General features: G+C 42.3%; 1 protein-coding gene across 1 annotated transcript in view; it reads left to right on the plus strand.

Moving 5' to 3' along the window:
- Positions 1-17398, plus strand: part of LOC115463388 (tight junction protein ZO-2-like) — a 143094-nt gene extending 125696 nt beyond the window's left edge. Inside the window, exons 18-23 of the mRNA XM_030193846.1 lie at positions 599-699; positions 6756-6968; positions 12709-12819; positions 13664-13996; positions 14727-14812; positions 16570-17398. Of these exons, the coding sequence (XP_030049706.1) occupies positions 599-699; positions 6756-6968; positions 12709-12819; positions 13664-13996; positions 14727-14812; positions 16570-16729 (1004 nt within the window). The 3' untranslated portion in view covers positions 16730-17398. The remainder of the gene's footprint in view (positions 1-598; positions 700-6755; positions 6969-12708; positions 12820-13663; positions 13997-14726; positions 14813-16569) is intronic.
- Positions 17399-18528: the final 1130 nt, after the last annotated feature.

Here is an 18528-nt window from a genome sequence, read left to right on the forward strand (position 1 = left end):
TTTTCTTGCCGCTCTCCCCATCCTCGTGGTCTGGTCATTTTTACTCCCTGAAGCGCTGTTCTCCCTCCAGCATGCACCGGCGATTCCCATAGCCTTCTGCCAGCGTGCGTCGTTGGGGGCGGGGCCTCTCCTCAGGCGCTTCCCACCTTTGCAGAGTAGGCGGGACGCGCCTAAGGAGAGGCCCCGCCACCGACGACGCACACTGGCAGAAGGCTTTGGGAATCGCCGGTGCTGGAGGGAGAACGGCGCTTCAGGGAGTAAAAATGACCAGACCACGCGGACGGGGAAAGCGGCCAAAAGAGGCAGGAAAAGATTGGCGCCTCACTTGGGTTGGGGCTTGTTAGGGTGGGCGGGCCTGAAGGAAAAGTGGCTGGGCCTGGGCCTGCCCGTGGCTACGGCCCTGACGAAGCTTTGGGTCTTAGCTTGCTGCTCTAACCAGTAGGCTGCTGCTTTACATCACCAAAAATAGGGGTAGGGTAATCATGAAAGGAAGATGTTGCAGTTCACTGGCATTTGAAGTTTAAAAGTGTATCACTCTATCTCTTGTATATTTTTAAATGTTTCTTTAATTTTTTAATCTGTTTTATGATTTGTGTAGCCACTATCAATCTGAATTCCGCCAATGATGCTTGGTATGGCAGTTTGAAAGATTCAGTTCGGATTCAGCAAGGTGAATCTGTCTGGGTGTCAGAAGGAAAGGTATTTACCACCATTATGTATTATGTTCTGCAGTGTTTATTCTTCTTTTTCTCTTATGATTGGGCAGATGTGATCAGTAGTTTCTTAGACTGAATGATGATCCCTGTATAATCGGTGACATGAGCCAGGAGCTCACCCGCTTTGGGCTCAGCCTCACCCAGCTGTGGTGCATATCATCTCTGTAGCTGGTGAGGGTCCCCAAGTCCTGTCAGCTGAAGATCACCTTCACTCTGAAGCGCTGGGCCTTCTGAACACTGAGGTAGTCAGTGGTCATGCTGCTAGCTGCTGATGCCAGCACCTCTCATGTCAAACATGTTAAGATCATACATGAGAACTGAGCATGGTTGCTGTTCAGATGACCTGGGAGTTCCGGCAAAGGAGGTCTTCAGCTAGCATTGCATTAGGGTCCAATCCAGCCAAGGTATTTTTAATGTTTAGTGGGTGGGAAGGGTGGAGAGGAAATGGGTGGGCCAATCAGAAATTGCCTTCTTGCTATATGCCCCTTTGATCAAATTATTTCTGGACTGCTTCATTTTTGAGATTACAGACCATAGCACTAAAGTCTTTAGTTATTTGGCTGGGGTAGCTGAAGAGAGCTCTTTACAGCATAATTAGGAAAATGTTTTTAAAATGTGCATTCTAACCAAAATTTCAGGAAGTCTGTTGTCTTATTAGTATGCTTTATTTTTGTACTTAATGCTTTTGCTTTCTCTCCTTTGTCTGCCCTCCAGATTCTCTTCCCTCTTCTTCTATTTTCATGTTCTTTCCTGCTTTTAATGTTTCTCCTTAGCAGGGTGCAAGTGCCAGTTTTAGTTTCTCTTTTTATACCTGTGGCAAGCACCAAATTTGGGATATCTTGGTGCCTAGGATTTGCCAGTTTTAGTTTCTCTTTTTATACCTGTGGCAAGTACCAAATTTGGGATATCTTGGTGCCTAGGATTTGTTCACCCATTCTGGTGTGTGATGAGAACCTTCTGAGAGGAGGTCTTAAGAGGTAGGCAAAGAACTCCAGGCTTTAGTAGGTAAGCAGAGGACTCCACACTAGTCTAGTCCCTCATTTCACAGAGTATAAAATAACCACACAAATTCAGAGCTATACAGGCACTGCTCTCAAACTCTTAAGGTCCCCCAAGCCTCTTCTAATCTAATCTAACCTGAATTTTTTATATACTGCAATTATCCCCAATATGTAAAGTCCAAAATGGTTAACAAAAAAAAAAAAAGAGAAAAAACAATTCAATATAATACAACGACTCCTTCAACTAACAATCTAAAATTACCAGCCATTAAAATTCAATTTAAAAATCTCAGAAATAATTCTGCCTTAAGAGTCTTATGAAACATCTCATAGCATGATTGTAGTATGACTGAAAGAGGAAGACCATTCCACTCAAATGCTGCTTTATAGGAAAAGGCAGATTCAAGTAATCCTTTGTATTTTATTCCCTTAAAAGAAACTAACAGCAATTTTAAAGTGGATTGTAGCCTAGATGTCCTCCTTCCAAATTAATTCTGTCGCACCGTCTGGTGCTAAGCCACACAGCATCAACTTGTGCACTATATGAGTGTTCACTGGAAGCCAGTGCACAGCAGCCAACAGTGGAGTCACATGTTTGAACCATGATTTTCTAAAATTAACCTTATTGCCTTGTTTGTAGAAGTTACAGGTTTTTTTCAGCAACTTCATTGAAATTACAGAATGAAGGGGATTAGCATAGTCCGAGATAAAACCATAGCTTGAACTAATATTGTAAAATGGAATCATGAACATAGTGATGAATTCTTATCTAAATGATTTTCTTGAACTTCAAAAGACAGAGATGAGTCAACTATAAAGCCTAAGATCTTTGCTAAGTTTACTATGAGGCATATTTTCAAAGCACTTAGCCTTCCTAAGTTCCATAGAAACCTATGGAACTTTGGAAGGCTAAGTGCTTTGAAAATATGCCTCTATGTCTAAATAATCTTTCCCATTCAAAAGAATAGAGGAAAGAGTAGGGGAATTATTTCTCATCCAGAGAATTTTCGTTTTAGTTGTATTCAGCTTTAACTTGTTAGAACAGGCCCAGGACTCAATCTTTTCTATACAAGACACAATCTTAGCTTGCTACAGCACTGACTCAGTTGGTAAAATAAGTATTAGAAATATATTATCTGCATAGGAGTACAGGTACTCCCAAAGTCCCAGTATCATGGATCTCAAAGAACACATGAAGATGTTTAAAAAGAATAGGCAACAGGAGGGAGCCCTGAGGAATTCCACATGGTGAACACCAGAATCTAGAAATGGTTCCATCTTTTTTCATAGCATAAGAGCGACTCCTCAAATTTGTTTAAGCCATCCAAGTACTATACCACCAATGCCACATTCAGACAGTCTATACATCAGTAATTCATGGTCGACCACATCGATGCAGCTAAGTCAAATTGTAATACTACCACCAGCCTTCCTTTGCTTAAGATTTTCTTCACTGATGTTATCATTGACAGAAGCAAAGTTTCAGTACTATGCATACTTTAAATCCATCCTGAAAAGATTGCAGAATTGCATGGTTATCTAAGTATTCTGGCAACTTGAGTAGCAATCAGTGATTCAATTATTTTTGCAAGTAAAGAAGTACCAAGAGGCCAGTATGAGGATGGCTCTGATGTTACTGAAGTGGTGGATTTCAACATCGGGATTAATACTATCTTACCTAAAGTTGTAGAATAGTAACCAGATTGTAAAATGGAAGTCATAAGACTTGTTATCCACAAGAGCATTTCCATAGGAGTTTGTTTCATCAAGATATTTGGACAACAGTCCAGTAGGCAGAAAGAAGTTGCAGCTTTGGACATAGCTGTCTTTAGTTTTTCCAAATTGACCTCATTAAAGGACAACCAAATTTTATCTACTAAGCAAGAAAGGGAAATAGAATCCCTATTATCAGGGTCAAAACAAGGCTTTTTCTTAGAAGACTTAGAGTGTTACCACTTTAGTATGAAAGTAGTTGGCTAACTCAGTAGCGCTAGGTTGTATAATATTTAAATTATTACTTTTAGAACTGGTTAAGTTCTGTTTGAAACAGCTTATTTGATAGGTCTGTCTAGAAACAGTCGGTGATAAAGAATATCCTTTCCCTAGCTTCAATAAGTTTTATTTTATAGATCCTAATTCACTGCTTCCAAAGTATCTTATCCACATTGAGTAGGGTCCTACACCTGTAAGCCACATAGAGCTGAATAATTGTATTTTGATAATGTGGCATACAAGTAACAGATAATGAAATTAAGACTATCTGAACACAAATCAAGGATCTCAAGGGCCCCTTTAGTGTCCCTCTGGTTGGATAGGAAACATCTTTTGACAGAAATCTCCTGGAGAATTCTAGACAAGATTAAGGTGGGGTGAGAGGGTGGTGATTCAGCCAAGCTGTTAAACTACAAAGAACAAAGATGGATTTACACTTTGAACACAGTGGCTGCTATGGGCCTCAAATTGGAAATTGATTGGGTCTGTTTGATTTACTTTAAGGCATTTGTATCCCTGTCTGCTGATAGGCTGGGGCCTGATCATGTGATCTATTTAAATGATGGTTCTCTTGAGCATGCCATATTGAGTGCCTAAATTTTATAAGACTGAAAGGTATGGTGTACTAGTTCCATATTCATTAGAATCATTAAACTTTAGAATTATTTTGTTTGGAGACAGTTAGGAAAAGCTCTGTAATACAGCAAAGTTATGTTAATGGATGTTCTTTGAATTGAGAAACAGTATATTGAAGTATTTTATTTCTTTTTTTCTGTGCACTGTTTTCAATAAAAACGTTGAAATATAGAATTATTTTGTTAAATGGTAATTTTGCATTTTTCATCTTGCTGAGGTTGCAGGTCCTCCTATTTAAGATAAGTGCATCTTGTTTTGTACAGCATTACACACCAAGTATGCAGATCTATAAAGTTTTTTTTTCCCTTAAAAAAAAAACCTATTTAAGATCATAGACCAGTGACAATTTTGGTAAGCCATAGGACTATTTTTCTGTGTAAAAAAAAAAATGTCCACTGAGGTCTTTTGCTTAAAGCGTATTGTGAAATGTAGCATGCCATAATATAACATTTGTCATTGAAGTCATTTTAGTGCAGGGTTTTGAAATGTATATCTCCCCATACTTTACTTCAGAAGCAGTCAACTTGCTTTCACTTCACAATTTCAGTGGCCAATAAGAATTATAGGGACTGTTCTGCTGGATACAGAGAATAAGCCTTTATTGTTCATTTTCTTAGCTCTATGTCTTCATAGTTCTCTGGAACCATAGCTTCTGGACCCTCTAATTCTATGGGTTCCTCAGCTGCCTCCCCAGGAGTGTTAGTGCACTGTTTCAAAGTCCATGGATTGGGGAAGACCCTACTCCTTCCCAGGTTTTGTGAGTTTTAAAGCCTTCCCTCCTTGTGGGTGGTTCCATTACAAACTGCCTGTGTAACCAGGGTTTTTCCTGAACATTCTTCCTCTTTCCCTGGCTGCCTAACCAACTCCTTCCTCAAGGATTGAGGTTGCCTCTTGTTGACTGAAAACAAAAGAGGAGCAGACTATACAAAAAACAGTCTTTCAACTCTCAGGTCTACACAAGGTTGCCCGGCATGATCTTGTTTCACCAAATGGCTGCCACAGGGGCAGATGAATACCAGCTGGTGTGAATTCTCAAGCCTCATCAAACTGATAGAGGCAGTGTCTCCAGCCTGGTTTGGCGAGGCTTGAGAATTTCACACCAGCTGGTATCCATCCGCCCCCTGTGGCAGCCATTTGTCTGCACAGGATGCACTGTCTTGGATGGGGCGTTGGTATTTTGAAGATGGTGGCTCGGAGATGCAGGAGTGACTGGGCATCGCTCCTTCTTGCAAACGATACGGAGGTATGGGGAGTGGGCCTCTGCTAGTTCACCAGGGCAAGTAACTTGTGAGTTGAGGGGGCTGAGCCTGGCCTGGCTGGGGGTGCCACTGGACCACCAGGGCTATTTTGTAATTGTGGGGGAGGGGGCGGGGGTCACCGGACCACCAGGGCACTTTTTAAGGGTTATATGGGGGAACATTAGACCACCAGGCTTTTTTTTTTTTTTATATATTAGAGGAAGTCGATCCAGAACAGGTGAGAAGGGGATGCTGCTAGACACCTCTTTCAACCATTTCTTCTAACATTGCCCTGGAACTGGTGGAAACGTTCCAGTGCTAAATGCGCTTGAGAAACCTTTTTTGGGGGGATACTTGTGGGGTAATCAATCACCTGCGCTGAAACCATTAGAACATTTGACGTACAATGTGCGCCCAATCTTGGTACTAACCCCTTGTAACACCTGCATTAGTTTTGAGAATTGGCCCTATATTTGTAATGGTTGGTGGAGGTAGGGTGCTGCTTTTGCCAATTAATATTGCTGGTTTCTGCACTATTTTATTTATTCATTGATTTTACTCATTTATAGCCCTTGTATAACCTAGACAGATCACAGTAAAAAAACAAAAACCGCAAAACCCACCCATAATATTCATACGTTATAGTAGTCATAGACACAGTACTTGCCTGCTCTCCCCTTCCATTATATATGCTGTGCAGACAGTACTCAAATCATTTATTCACTAGGAAATGCTGCAATTTCCCTACATAACTGCATAATTGAGATTTGTGATTTCATGAGGTGAGAACACTGCTTTTTACTATCACACATTCAACAACTTCCAAGCATGCTGTGAGGAAACTGTTATAAAAACTATTAACTTTGGAGAGAAATCTGTAACAATTAGGAAGACACACTTCATGGTCATTTGTGGTTAGTGTTTCAAAAAGAAATTGTCTTAATACCCAGCACCATTAGATCAGAATGATTTGGGTGGTTTTCCTGGAACAAGACTATCTGGTAGTCGGTGTGTTTTCCAGTCAGTCAGTCAGTCCATAACACCGCTGTTGCCTCTTCTTCAATGCTACTTCAACTTTTTGGTTTCTAAAAAGTGCACAGAAGTGTTTTGTTTTTAACGCTTACCTTAACTTTACCCCATATTGTCTGTCCTCTTCCCTCACCCTTGCACAGACTGATGGAACAGATGATGAAGATGATCGCATGTCATACCTGACTGCCCTGGGTGCTGACTACTTGAGTTGTGACAGCCGGTTGATCAGTGACTTTGAGGACACAGATGGCGAAGGAGGGGCATACACAGACAATGAGTTGGACGAGACTGCTGATGAGCCGCTGCCCGTATCTGCTATCAGCCGCTCGTCGGAGCCTGTACGCTCTGAAGAGGTAAGACTAATTGCTCATAACTGTCTGAATTTGCAGCTTTTTAATGTGAAGGAAAGATGTTATTTTATTTATTTATTAGGACTTATTTACCACCTTTTTGAAGGAATTCCCTCAAGGCGGTGTACAGTATAGAACTTAACATAAAATTACACAAATGAACACTTGAGGTAAGCAAGGTACAGTTAGGAAAAAAGAATAAGATAACAACCAGGAAAACGTTTAGCACCTTCTAGGGTTTTCGGTGTAATACTGTCATCTGACAATGCCATTGCAAAAAAACCCCACAAAACCTCTACGGAAATCATTTGCCAAATTGTCAACTACGCATTAGGAAATATTTCTCACTAGAATGTTTTAGCAACCATATTATTGTAGCTTGATTATTTGTAACATGCTTTATTTAGAGAATGTACAGATACATCATTGAAACATTTACAACTCATGCTAAATGTGGCAGCAAAACTTATTTTTGGAGTTTATAAATATACCAATACATCTCTTATATACCACTGTATCCCCATTCCTGGGTTCAATATGGTTCACAATAATGGCACAAAAATACAGTATCACATAATTAACATAAGTTTCCAACAACATTTCATAAAAATGGAAAACATCGTTTAAAGATAGCTATTATCAAATAAGAGTCTTAAGCATTTTTATGAAAAGCAAAAGAGTTCAACTGTACTTTAATATCCAAAGATGGCAAAGGAGGAAAATGTAGAGCCAGTCATCCTAGAAAATCTCACCCTTCTAGTACTTAGAGGACAAAGAACCTTCAAGCGCTTTAACTGGGAAGAAGATCTAGAGAAAGGTGCACAGATTAAATTAGTCACAAGTAATTTGCTGGACATGACCAATACTCTTTGATTGTGCTCTGCACATTGAAAAGAGGCCAAACCAAAAGTACAAAAAAGAAAAATCAAATACGCAAACACAGCAATCCTTGAATCTAGTACGGAACCCAAATAAACACAAAAATCCCCACACAATCAAAACTTGGGAGGCAAGGGAAGAGTCGTAGATTTCATTCAGTCAAACTGAATGACGCCAGGAAAGGACTAAAAGACAAATGTTCAGTTCCCCAGCTTCCAATTATTTTAAAGCAGGAATTGTCAACCCAGTCTTCAGGACTCACTCAGCCAGTCTGGTTTTCTGAGTAACCACAATGAATATGCATGAGACAGATTTGTATATAGTTAAGGTAGTGCATTTAAATTTCATTCATGCACATTCTTGTGGAATATCCTGAAAATCTGAGTAGCTGATTGTGTCCTAAGGACTGGGTTGAGAATGCTCGTAACCAAATCACTTTTCATCCATCCAGAAGACCAGCACTATGGCTTCATCTTCTTCCTTATTCTTTTCACTTTGTTCATCTTTTTCTGAATAAAAGCATGACTAGTCAGGCTCCCAGAGAAGTAAAAAAAAAAAAAAAACCCCAAAACTTTAATTATATTTGCATAAATACTTCATTACATATTTGGTACCAAGATTTAACTCGCCTTGCTTTAATAAAAAAAAAATATATATATTTTTCCATATTCTTTGTATAACCCAGGAGGCATTTGGATATAATTTGCATTATATGGCAGTCTGACCCCTAGCAGTACATTAGAATGCACCACTAGAGACTAGAGATCAGGTGCTGCCATTTTGAAAGATGGCACTGGAAGTAGGAGCGATCGGGCTGTGGGGGTTTGGGAGATTGGAGGAGAGTGAGGAGAGTGTTGGGGTGATGTCTGGGGCAGCCAGGGGAACATCCAGCGGAATTGGGGGACTATCGGGGGAAGGGGTCATCCTAGAAGTCTACAGGGCCCGCTTTTATCTGCCTAGATAAAATCAATTGCACATGCGTTTTTTTATAAGCTGAAGATTCTCTGATGGTTAAAACCTATTTTATCACCAGTAGCTTTTTGTGCTGTTCTGTAGTTTTCCCATCAGTTCAGTAGTGCAACTCGTATCTTAGTTTACCTTTGTATTTGATAAAGGTTTTGCAGTTAGTCTGGAATACGTCTGCCTGTTTAGTACTGGTTGTTCTCATCATGATTGCATCTCATCTGTCTTCTACAGCCTACAGTGGTTATTATGCAGGGTTAAATTTAGAATTGTAATCTTAATTTACAGAGCCTTGAAGGTTGTCTTCTGTCTGGTTTAGGGAGTTTTTGATTACCTATGTTCCTAGTTGCTCCTTGCATTCTTCATACAATTCCCTCTATGAAAGAAGTATGTCAGTTGAGATATGTGCTGGTACATTCTTGAAAATAATCTTCATTAAATTGAGAATGGTCCTACTTGTTTAAAAAAAAAGTGCTAGATTTTCTCCTGCTTTTGATATTGGCTAATGTTTGTTATGTTTTAATTTCATGATATGGTACATATATTTTTTTATATGGGTAACGGCTTTGTTTAAATTGTGTTTAATGTCCTATGTATTGTAATTTTTTCTTTCTATTTTGAAAACCACACAAAGCAAGAATTTCAGATCAGTAGAATACAAATGTTTCTTATAGTTAAAAGAAGAAAAAACAGAAAATTAAATTAAACTGGGCAATAGTTCACAGCAGGTCCATGATTTGGCTTAGCTTTCACTCTGGAGTCACTACTTTGGTATTAGTCATAACATCATCAGATACTCAGTGAATGGGCACAAGGTGAACCTTAGAAGTTGCTCCTATTAGCGATCAGGTTCTCTTGACACTGTTTGAAGATAAGGCCAAACCTTGCCTTGTTCCACCTAGGTTGCAAGAAGCAAAACAACCAACTGGTCTTGCGACAGATGTCTTGGACTATTAATGGTGAAGGAAGTGCCGTGGCCTGTTTAACGGAGAATTTTTGTTTAGTTTTGTAGTGGGGTGAATAAACCCCAGACCCAGCAAGTTAGAAAGAATCTCGAAAAATGGCAGATAGATACCTGTGTTGCCTCCAGTAAAGAACCCTGAGCAAGAGGGATGAGTGTGGTGTCCCTAGTAATATCTTAGCAGACGGGGAAGAAGAGGATTTGGAGACCTGGGGTTGCTGGATTCTCTTTCTGTGAGCTAAAAGTAGGGAGAGGTAAAGCTGCTGAAGCTTAATACTTTAAAAGTTGAAACTCCCTTAAAGTCAGATTGCTCTTAGACTTGGAACTGCAATCTGTGCACCACTAAGCTGGCTGATTTGTGGACACTGTATTTTGGCTATAGCAGTTGCAAGTTTCAGTGGCTGAAGCTGTAGTCTAGAGCCAGGAAATTATTACTTCCTTCTGTTTTGAGACATTAAGGCCCTCATGATCAAAAGCCCTGCGCTGTTCCAAACAGCGCCCTAAAAATAGCGCCGGGACAGCGCAGGGCTTTTCTGCATCGATGATCAAAGATAATGCATGCAAATCTAAGCAGCGCTATTATCTTTGATTATCATGTTGAACTGCGGGAGAATTGCACCCGAGCATGTGCTCAGCACAATCCTCCCGCACTTCTCTGACAGGTCTGGGCTGTCAAAAGTCCAAAACTGTCAAAGTGGCCTGCCGATCCCCCAACAAAGAGGCTGCCGGCGGCGGCCAAACCGACTCCCACCCTCCCACCCAGCGATGGGGGGGGGGGGGCTGGAGGTCCAGTGGACCTCCGGTCCCCCCGACGACCCCCCCCCCCCCCATGTTCACGGAGGGCTGGAGATCCGGTGGTTCTCCAGCCCCCCCCACGAACCCCCAGAGGACTTGGTTGCCGGCTTTAGAGAAACGCTGCCCTACCCTCCCATCTGCGATGGGGGGGGGGCTGGAGGATCGGTGGGTCTCCAGCCCCCCAAACCCCCAGAAATCGTTGTGATCCATCGGCGGGGGGGTTGGGCCTTACATTGTATGTAGCCCCGCCCAGCGCATCCTAGGATGCAATGGGCGGGGCTGGGCGCTGCCATTTTGAAGCGGCGTTGAAAGGAAGAGGAGGGAGGCATGCAGGCTGCGTCCCTCCTCCAACAAAGGTAGGGGGGCCGGGAGGGAGGGAGGAGGGTGGGGTTACGCATCACAACGGACCACCAGGGATTTGTGGAGAACGCGGGGGGGGGGGGAGGAGTTGGGGTGGACCTCCAGGCTCATCCCCCTCGTCGGTAGATTACAGCCCTTGGCCGGAGGCGGCCACAAGGATTTCTTGGGGTTTGGGGGGCTGGAGGCCCACCGAACCTCCAGCCCCCCCCCCCCGGCGCTAGAAGCCCTGTTTAGCATGCATTTGCATGCTACTTGCGCTGAGAGCCCTCGAGTGCACTGTTTCAGGCGCTCAAGGGCTCTGATCACGGGTCGGCTGCAAACTCTGGTGCTAGTACGGCGTTAACAGCCTCTAGCGCCAGAGTTTGCTTTTGATCATGAGGGCCTAAGGATGGAAACCCTCAAGGTAAGAGACTTAGATTTAAGCTTGAGCCTTAACACTGTAATAAGGGCTGAGCTTACTGGTCTATGGGGCCTAGCTGTTAGTGGCCTTATAGACCACATGGCAGGTGTGAAGGGCTCTGGCCATGTGATTAATGCAAATTCATACTGTACTTGCCCAATACCACTCTCCATTTTCCACCCTTCCCAGATTTTTCTAATCCCACTTAACCCAAACCTATTCCTTCCCATGGCAGGTTCAACCCCAAGCTTTCTCTGTCCCTTCTGTAGGGTGGATACCTCCAACCTTTCTCTTTCTCCTAGTTTTTTTTTTCTCCTTACCTACCCCTCTCTCTGTTCCCCTCTTTCTTTCCCTGCCCAACACAATTCAGTCCCCCAATTCTTCCCTCTCCATAGGTATGTACCCAGCTCTTAATCTTTCCTCCCCCCCACCCCCTCCAGTTTTTCCCCTCCAGCTTTTCCCCACAGTTCTAACTTTCTCTGGCCATTACATCCCCCACCACACACACACAATATACCCTCCAGCTTGCTGTAGGACCCTGTCTCCGTGACAAATAGTTTGTGCCCCCCCCCCCCCCAGCACACACTCTTCAGGTTAAGCTATCTTCCCCTCTTCTCCCTGAAGATGCAACAAGAGGAGGAGGTGAATGGCTTGCACATCAAGTCATGGCCTCTTCCAGCCTGGGTCAAATTGTTTATTTGAACTATGCTGCTGTATGGAGTCTCATGTGACTTAAGTAAGCAGCTGGGCCCAGAATGACAAAGGAGCAGAAAGCAGCCTGATGTGCAGCCACTTAACCACCTTGTGACTCTGGGCAAGTTACGTAACACTCCATTGCCCCAGGTAGAAATTGTGAGTCCACTAGGGACAGGGAAAGTACCTGTATGTAATATGTAAACCACTTTGGTTGTACCACAGAAAGGTGGTATATCAAATCCTTGACCCTTTGACTTACTGCCACTTCTTGCTAGGTGATTAGATGAGGGGTTGGGGAAGATAGTGCAACTGTGGGGGCGGGCTGTGAGCAAGCTGTGGCTATGTGCTGCAGACAGAAGAAGGAAGGGTAGGTTTAGATTCATCATCTCTCTGCCTCCTGTTCCTTGCTCAGAATTCTGCAAGGCAAGTGGGGAAATTCTGCCTTGCAAATGTTGCAGAATTCCTGCAAGAGTAAAAGTAAAAACCACTATTGATCTCATCCATGTTAGCATCGGCACCATTTGCAAGGCAAGAATAAAAAACACGTTCTGAGGCCAGTGTGTAACTTCAACTAGTTCTGTAGATTTTTAATTACAAAAACATGTCAAAATAGCTTTGGTATTCTGTGCTAGTTAAATGCCTTAAAACAGATTTATGTTGTGTATTAAAATTACTTATCTATTTCATAGTCTTTTTCAAAGCCTAGCACAGAGCCAAGACTTCAAGTGAGAGGGGCAGGCAGCAGAGAAATACTTAGAGATCCCAGTCCTCCTCCATCTTTCAAACCAGAGCCTCCTAAGGTAAGTGGCAGTAATATAATAATCTCATTAGTGTCGTTCAAAAGACGGGAGTACAATTTAAGTGCTATAGTGTGAATGGGGAAGAATATTCAGAGCCCCCATTTTCCTGTGGTAGACTTTACAAAATTCTGCAGCAATTATATTGCATTTGCACAAATTAGAATGGATCTGCATATTAAATCATGTAAATTTACGTCTTTCTTTTATAAATTTATAACATTGATTTTTTATATTTCTTGTGTTTCTAGTTAATTTGGATCCTTGGGGTGGGTGAAGGGAAGAGGATAGAGAAAGGGAATCTGGGTAATGTGAAGAGGAATTTCAGGAGAGATGAGACCGTTAGGGCTTCCGTCAGTGTGGAGGAGTGGTCTAATGGTTAGTGCAGCGGGCTTTGATCCTGGCAACCTTCCCACTGCAGCTCCTTGTGACATTGGGAAGTCACTTAACCCTCCATTGCCCCAGGTACCAAAACTTAGATTGTGAGCCCTCTAGGGACAGAGAAAATACCTGCATATAATGTATACAGTGCTGCATACGTCTAGTAGCGCTACAGAAATGATTAGTAATAATAATAGAAAAAAATAATAGCATATTTGCAAACGGTGCTGCCTTAACTTTTTTTTAATTACTTTGAGATTTGCTCTGCTTATTTTATGCCTTTGTCTTGTTTATATGGAATGCCATCTGAATGTTGTGTTTTTTTTTGTTGATGTTTTATAACCACCTAAGAGTTTTATAGATAGGTGGGTTATGAATGCTTAAAATAAAAATAAATATTTTAAGAAGCAACTTTGTAGATGAGTGCTGCCACACAAGCATAACTCGTATATTGCAATGATTGCAGGTTAAACCCCAAAGTAAAGAAGATCCATGTGATTCTCCCAGGAGTTATGAGTCCAAACCGAGCAGTTCCAGTATTGCTAGCAGTGAAGCTTCAGGAGGTTCTGGCAAGGCTGCACCTCCCCCTGTTGCTGCAAAACCTGTCTTTGGTGCCCGACCTGTACTAAAACCATCTCAACCAACAAATCCACCCCCACTGGAAGATGAGGAAGAGAAGGTACAAGATGATGAAAACACACCAAAATCTGTGTTGGGAAAAGTAAAAATATTTGAAAAAATGGACCACCAGGCAAGAGTGCAAAGAATCCAGGAGCTGCATGAAGCACAGAATGCCAGGGTAAATATCTGCATATCATTCGGATACATGTGTAAATAATGCAGAAATGCACTTAGCACTTGAAAGTGTTGTAAAGCAGATTTTTTAAAATGGGTTTTGCGGTACCGTAGTTGAATTTATTTTGCAGATTGGTTTTCTGACTCATCGAATTGTCTGCTGAATGGAGGACTGACACACTGACTTCTTCTTTTATTACATATGTGTGAAAGAGAGCCTAAAATGTCAAAGAATGAACTTTTTAAGCAGGAATATATCTTTTTCTATTGAAAGTTAGATCTTCAAAAGATTTTTCCAGTGAGGTTTTATCAGTATCTTTATTTTTGTGTGTAAATCTTTTTATTGAAGTTTTTTGTAACACAGCAATATGAGCTAAAAGGAGCATAAATGAACCACAGAACACATTGTTACAACCTTTATACCCCCCTTTCCTCCCACATACAATTGTGATATGACATTGTACAGTATCTTTTACTTTGAACAGTGATTGTGTTTCTTAGGGCCTCTTCTATCAAGCCGCTGTAATGGCTCCCCAGTACGGTGATGCCGACAGAGCCCATTCACTTTAAATGAGATCCAGAGGCATTGCCACACGGGAACAGCTAGCACGGTTTGATAAGAGGCCCTTAGTATTTGGAAGACGGGGCATTGAGAGTATAGAATTTGTGATATTAATTCAAGCTGTATTTGTTTTTATTTTCTGCTCTTTGTTTTTTTTTTTTTGTTACCGAAGTTGGAGTTAGCTCAGAAACATCCAGATATCTATGCAGTTCCTATCAAAGTGCAGAAACCAGAGCAGAACTTGCCTCAACCTTCCAGGTAATGGAGATTCATGACATGCTATAACCATCTGACTTGGCTGCTTTTGTATTTGCTCAACCAGTCGTAGGACTCTGGATTAGCACAGTCATCAATCTTGCAAGTCACAATCTTGCAGCATAAGTTACTAGCGTGGAGGAGTAGCCTAATGGTTAGAACAGTGAACTGAGAAGAACCAGGGGAACCTGGTTTAAATCCAATTGCTCTCTGTGATCTTATGCAAGTATAGGGGTCCTTTTACTAAGCTGCAGTAAAAGTGGACTTAGCGCATCTTTACGTGGGTCTTCCCATTCGCTAAGGCCATTTTTACCACTGTCATAAAACAGCTATTGGGGGGAGGGGGGTTTGTATTAATGGCTATGTGCTAATGTTACATCACAGTATGGGGGATTCTCTTGTAATTAGTAAGCAAATCTAGATGGGTTTAATTATAGAAGGAGGAAAAAGCCTCAAGAAGCTCCCAGCTATGTTATACACTGCAGGAGCAGGACTTCATCATCGGCAAAAAAACACCTTTCTTTTTCTTTTAAACTGAAAACAGCCAGCTCAATAGGAATAGTTAAACGTTTATCAAACAGCAAAACAAAGAAACAAAAAAACTTGGCTCTGGCTGCACAGTCTCTTCTCTTCTTCCAAAGAGGCAAAATACTGTCGACTGTGATCACTTTTGCCAGTATTGAAGGAACCAGTTCTTAAGGATATCCCTGGTTGTCTATCCATAAGCTGAAGCGTAATTAGGTTATGCAGTAAGACAATGATCAAAACACAAAAGCAACTCTATATCTGAATAACTGAGTAGAAACAAAATTAAAGTTTTGAATTGGCCTAGTCAAAGTCTTGATTTGAACCCAGTGGAGATGCTGTGGCAGGACCTGAAACCTACAAATGTGTCTGTCTGAATTAAAGCAGCTCTGAAGAGAAGAGCGGGCTAAGATTCCCAACAATGTGAAAGAGTAATATGCTATGCTGTGCTATTCCGAGTCTTATAACCTACTTCAAAGGAAAAGGGCCCTTTCAGGTCTCCCAGACAGATGGCATAGTGGGCAATGCCAAAGACTTATCTAGATTCAACTTAAAACTGGAGAAGTCCCCATACTCCACAAAACTCTCCATCAGTGCCAGTAAAGATGCCTGAGGCTCTACAATGTGCACCAACAAATCATCTGCAAAAGCCAAAAGTTTAAATTCGTGGGGGGGCCCATTCTAACTCCCTTAATGTCCTGGGTACCCATAATTTCCCTAACCTAGGGATCTAAAGATAAAACAAAGAGCAGTGGAGACAAAGGGCAACCCTGATGAGTACCTCGATGAATCTGAAACACTGAGGAGGAAACAGCCCCCTCAAGCCTCAGTATACCAATAACAAAGCCAGGATAAAGAAAGAGAGCGAGCATCTGTGCACCACTGAACTGTACAGTTGGGACCAACGTTAATTGCATAACTATATATATACATATATGATAAAGTGTCTTGTTCAAGCGTACAGCGCTACGTACGTCTAGTAGCTCTATAGAAATGATTAGTAATAGTAGTAAATCTGCAGCAGGGATGTCATGCACTATCACTACCACTAGCCCTAAGTGCTTAAGCTAGGAGGGAGGCACCATTTTTATTCAGCATTTGTCATACTTGAACTGTAGCTGTTGCATCAGCTGAGATTTGGTATAGATTTTATACAATGGAGTCACTATGTGAAGATGTTCAACAAGACTTGGTTGCAGGTATTTATGCTTTTGTTTTTGTTCTGTCATTTTCAGGCTGCCAGAGCCCCAGAAACTTCCTTCAAGATCTTATCAGGATAACAGAGTAAGTTACAGCAGTGATGCCGAGGAGGAGGAGTATCGCCGGCAGCTGGCAGATCAGTCAAAACGTGCCTACTATGGCCAGCCATCCATATATAGAGACACAGAGTTATAGAAAGTATGCTGTGTGTCCTGATGCTCTGACACATCACCCTTCAGAAATTAAGGGGATGATTAAATATGCCCAGGGATTGAAACTCAAAAAAATGTACGAGAACTGAAACTAAGAAGAGATGATTACATGTTACTGGTGTTGCGAGGACCAAAACAACTTTTGACAGTATTTTTATATTTTAAGGATTTTTGTGTTTGTGAAATTCAGTTGCTTTTCTAGATCTCACATTTGTATAAGCAGCAGAGCGCTCAAGATATTATGAAACATGTTTTGTTCTGCAACTAAATTAATATGTACCTTCAAACTACAAATGTCTTGAACTGATGCCATGGACATGCTGTCTGTACAAAGCTGTGATGCACTAAGGAGGGTTTGGATGGTGTAATTTTCTGTACCATTTTCAAAACTACAGAATCTTCCAGCTTTTTTTTTTTTTTTTCAGACACAATGAACTATTGGTTTTTTCTCATGGATGATTACCCCTAAAGAGTGGTACTGGCACCTTTTTTGCTAGAAACAACGCTATATATATATATATATATATATATATATAGTTACATTGGGTAATAGACTAATTATTATCAAACCAAGATGGTCTAAGATTGGGAAATAATATCCTGTAGAAATTTAATTTGTCAATAACTACTAAAATAAAGTTGATATACTATACACCATTTGTTTTTATTTATATACTAGTAAAAAAGGCCTGTTTCTGACACAAATGAAACGGGCGCTAGCAAGGTTTTCCTCGGAGTGTGTATGTTTGGGAGAGTGTATGTGATAGTGACTGTTTGAGAGTCAGAGTGAAAGTGTGTGTGTGTGAGAGAGAGAGTGAGTCTGGGTGTGAGTGTGTTTGTGAGAGAGAGTGTGTGTGAGAATGAGAGTGTGTGCAAGTGTGTATGTGAGACACAGTGTGAGAGAGAGTGTGTGTGTGTGGGCGAGAGAGAGAGTGTGTGTGAGACACAGATTCTCTGTGAGAGTGAGTGTATGAGACCAAGCGAGTGTGTGAGTGACTGTGTGGCACATAGAGAGTGAATGTGAGACAGAGTGTGTGAGAGTGAGAGTCAGAAAGACATTGTATATGAGAGAGAGAGTGTGAGCCCTGCCCTCCCAATCCATGCCCATCTGTCCCCTGCCCCCTCCATTCATCCTTTTCCTGCAATTCCCCTCTCTCCCTGAGCCCTGCCCTCCCAATCCATGCTCCTCTGTCACCTGCCCCCTCCATTCATCCCTTTCCAGCAATTCCCCTCTCTCCCTGAGCCCTGCCCTGCAATCCATATCCATCCATGCCCATCTGTCCCCTCCATTCATCCCTATCCAGCAATTCCCCTCTCCCTGAGCCCTGCCCTCCCAATCCATGCCCATCCATGCTCCTCTGTCACCTGCCCCCTCCATTCATCCCTATCCAGCAATTCCCCTCTCTCCCTGAGCCCTGCCCTGCAATCCATATCCATCCATGCCCATCTGTCCCCTCCATTCATCCCTATCCAGCAATTCCCCTCTCTCCCTGAGCCCTGCCCTCCCAATCCATGCCCATCCATGCTCCTCTGTCCCCTGCCCCCTCCATTCATCCCTTTCCAGCAATTCCCCTCTCTCCCTGAGCCCTGCCCTCCCAATCCATGCCCATCCATGCTCCTCTGTCCCCTGCCGCCTCCATTCATCCTTTTCCAGCAAGTCCCCTCTCTCCCTTCCATGACCCCACTTCGCATCCATGCTCCTCTCTCTCCCATGTCCCAGCCTGGCCCGCCCTCTTCTCCCCCCCCCCCCCTTCGCATCCATGCTGTCGTTTCTCCCCTGCC

The sequence above is a fragment of the Microcaecilia unicolor genome, chromosome 2 (genome assembly GCF_901765095.1).
Source record: "Microcaecilia unicolor chromosome 2, aMicUni1.1, whole genome shotgun sequence".
Taxonomy (NCBI): Eukaryota; Metazoa; Chordata; class Amphibia; order Gymnophiona; family Siphonopidae; genus Microcaecilia; species Microcaecilia unicolor.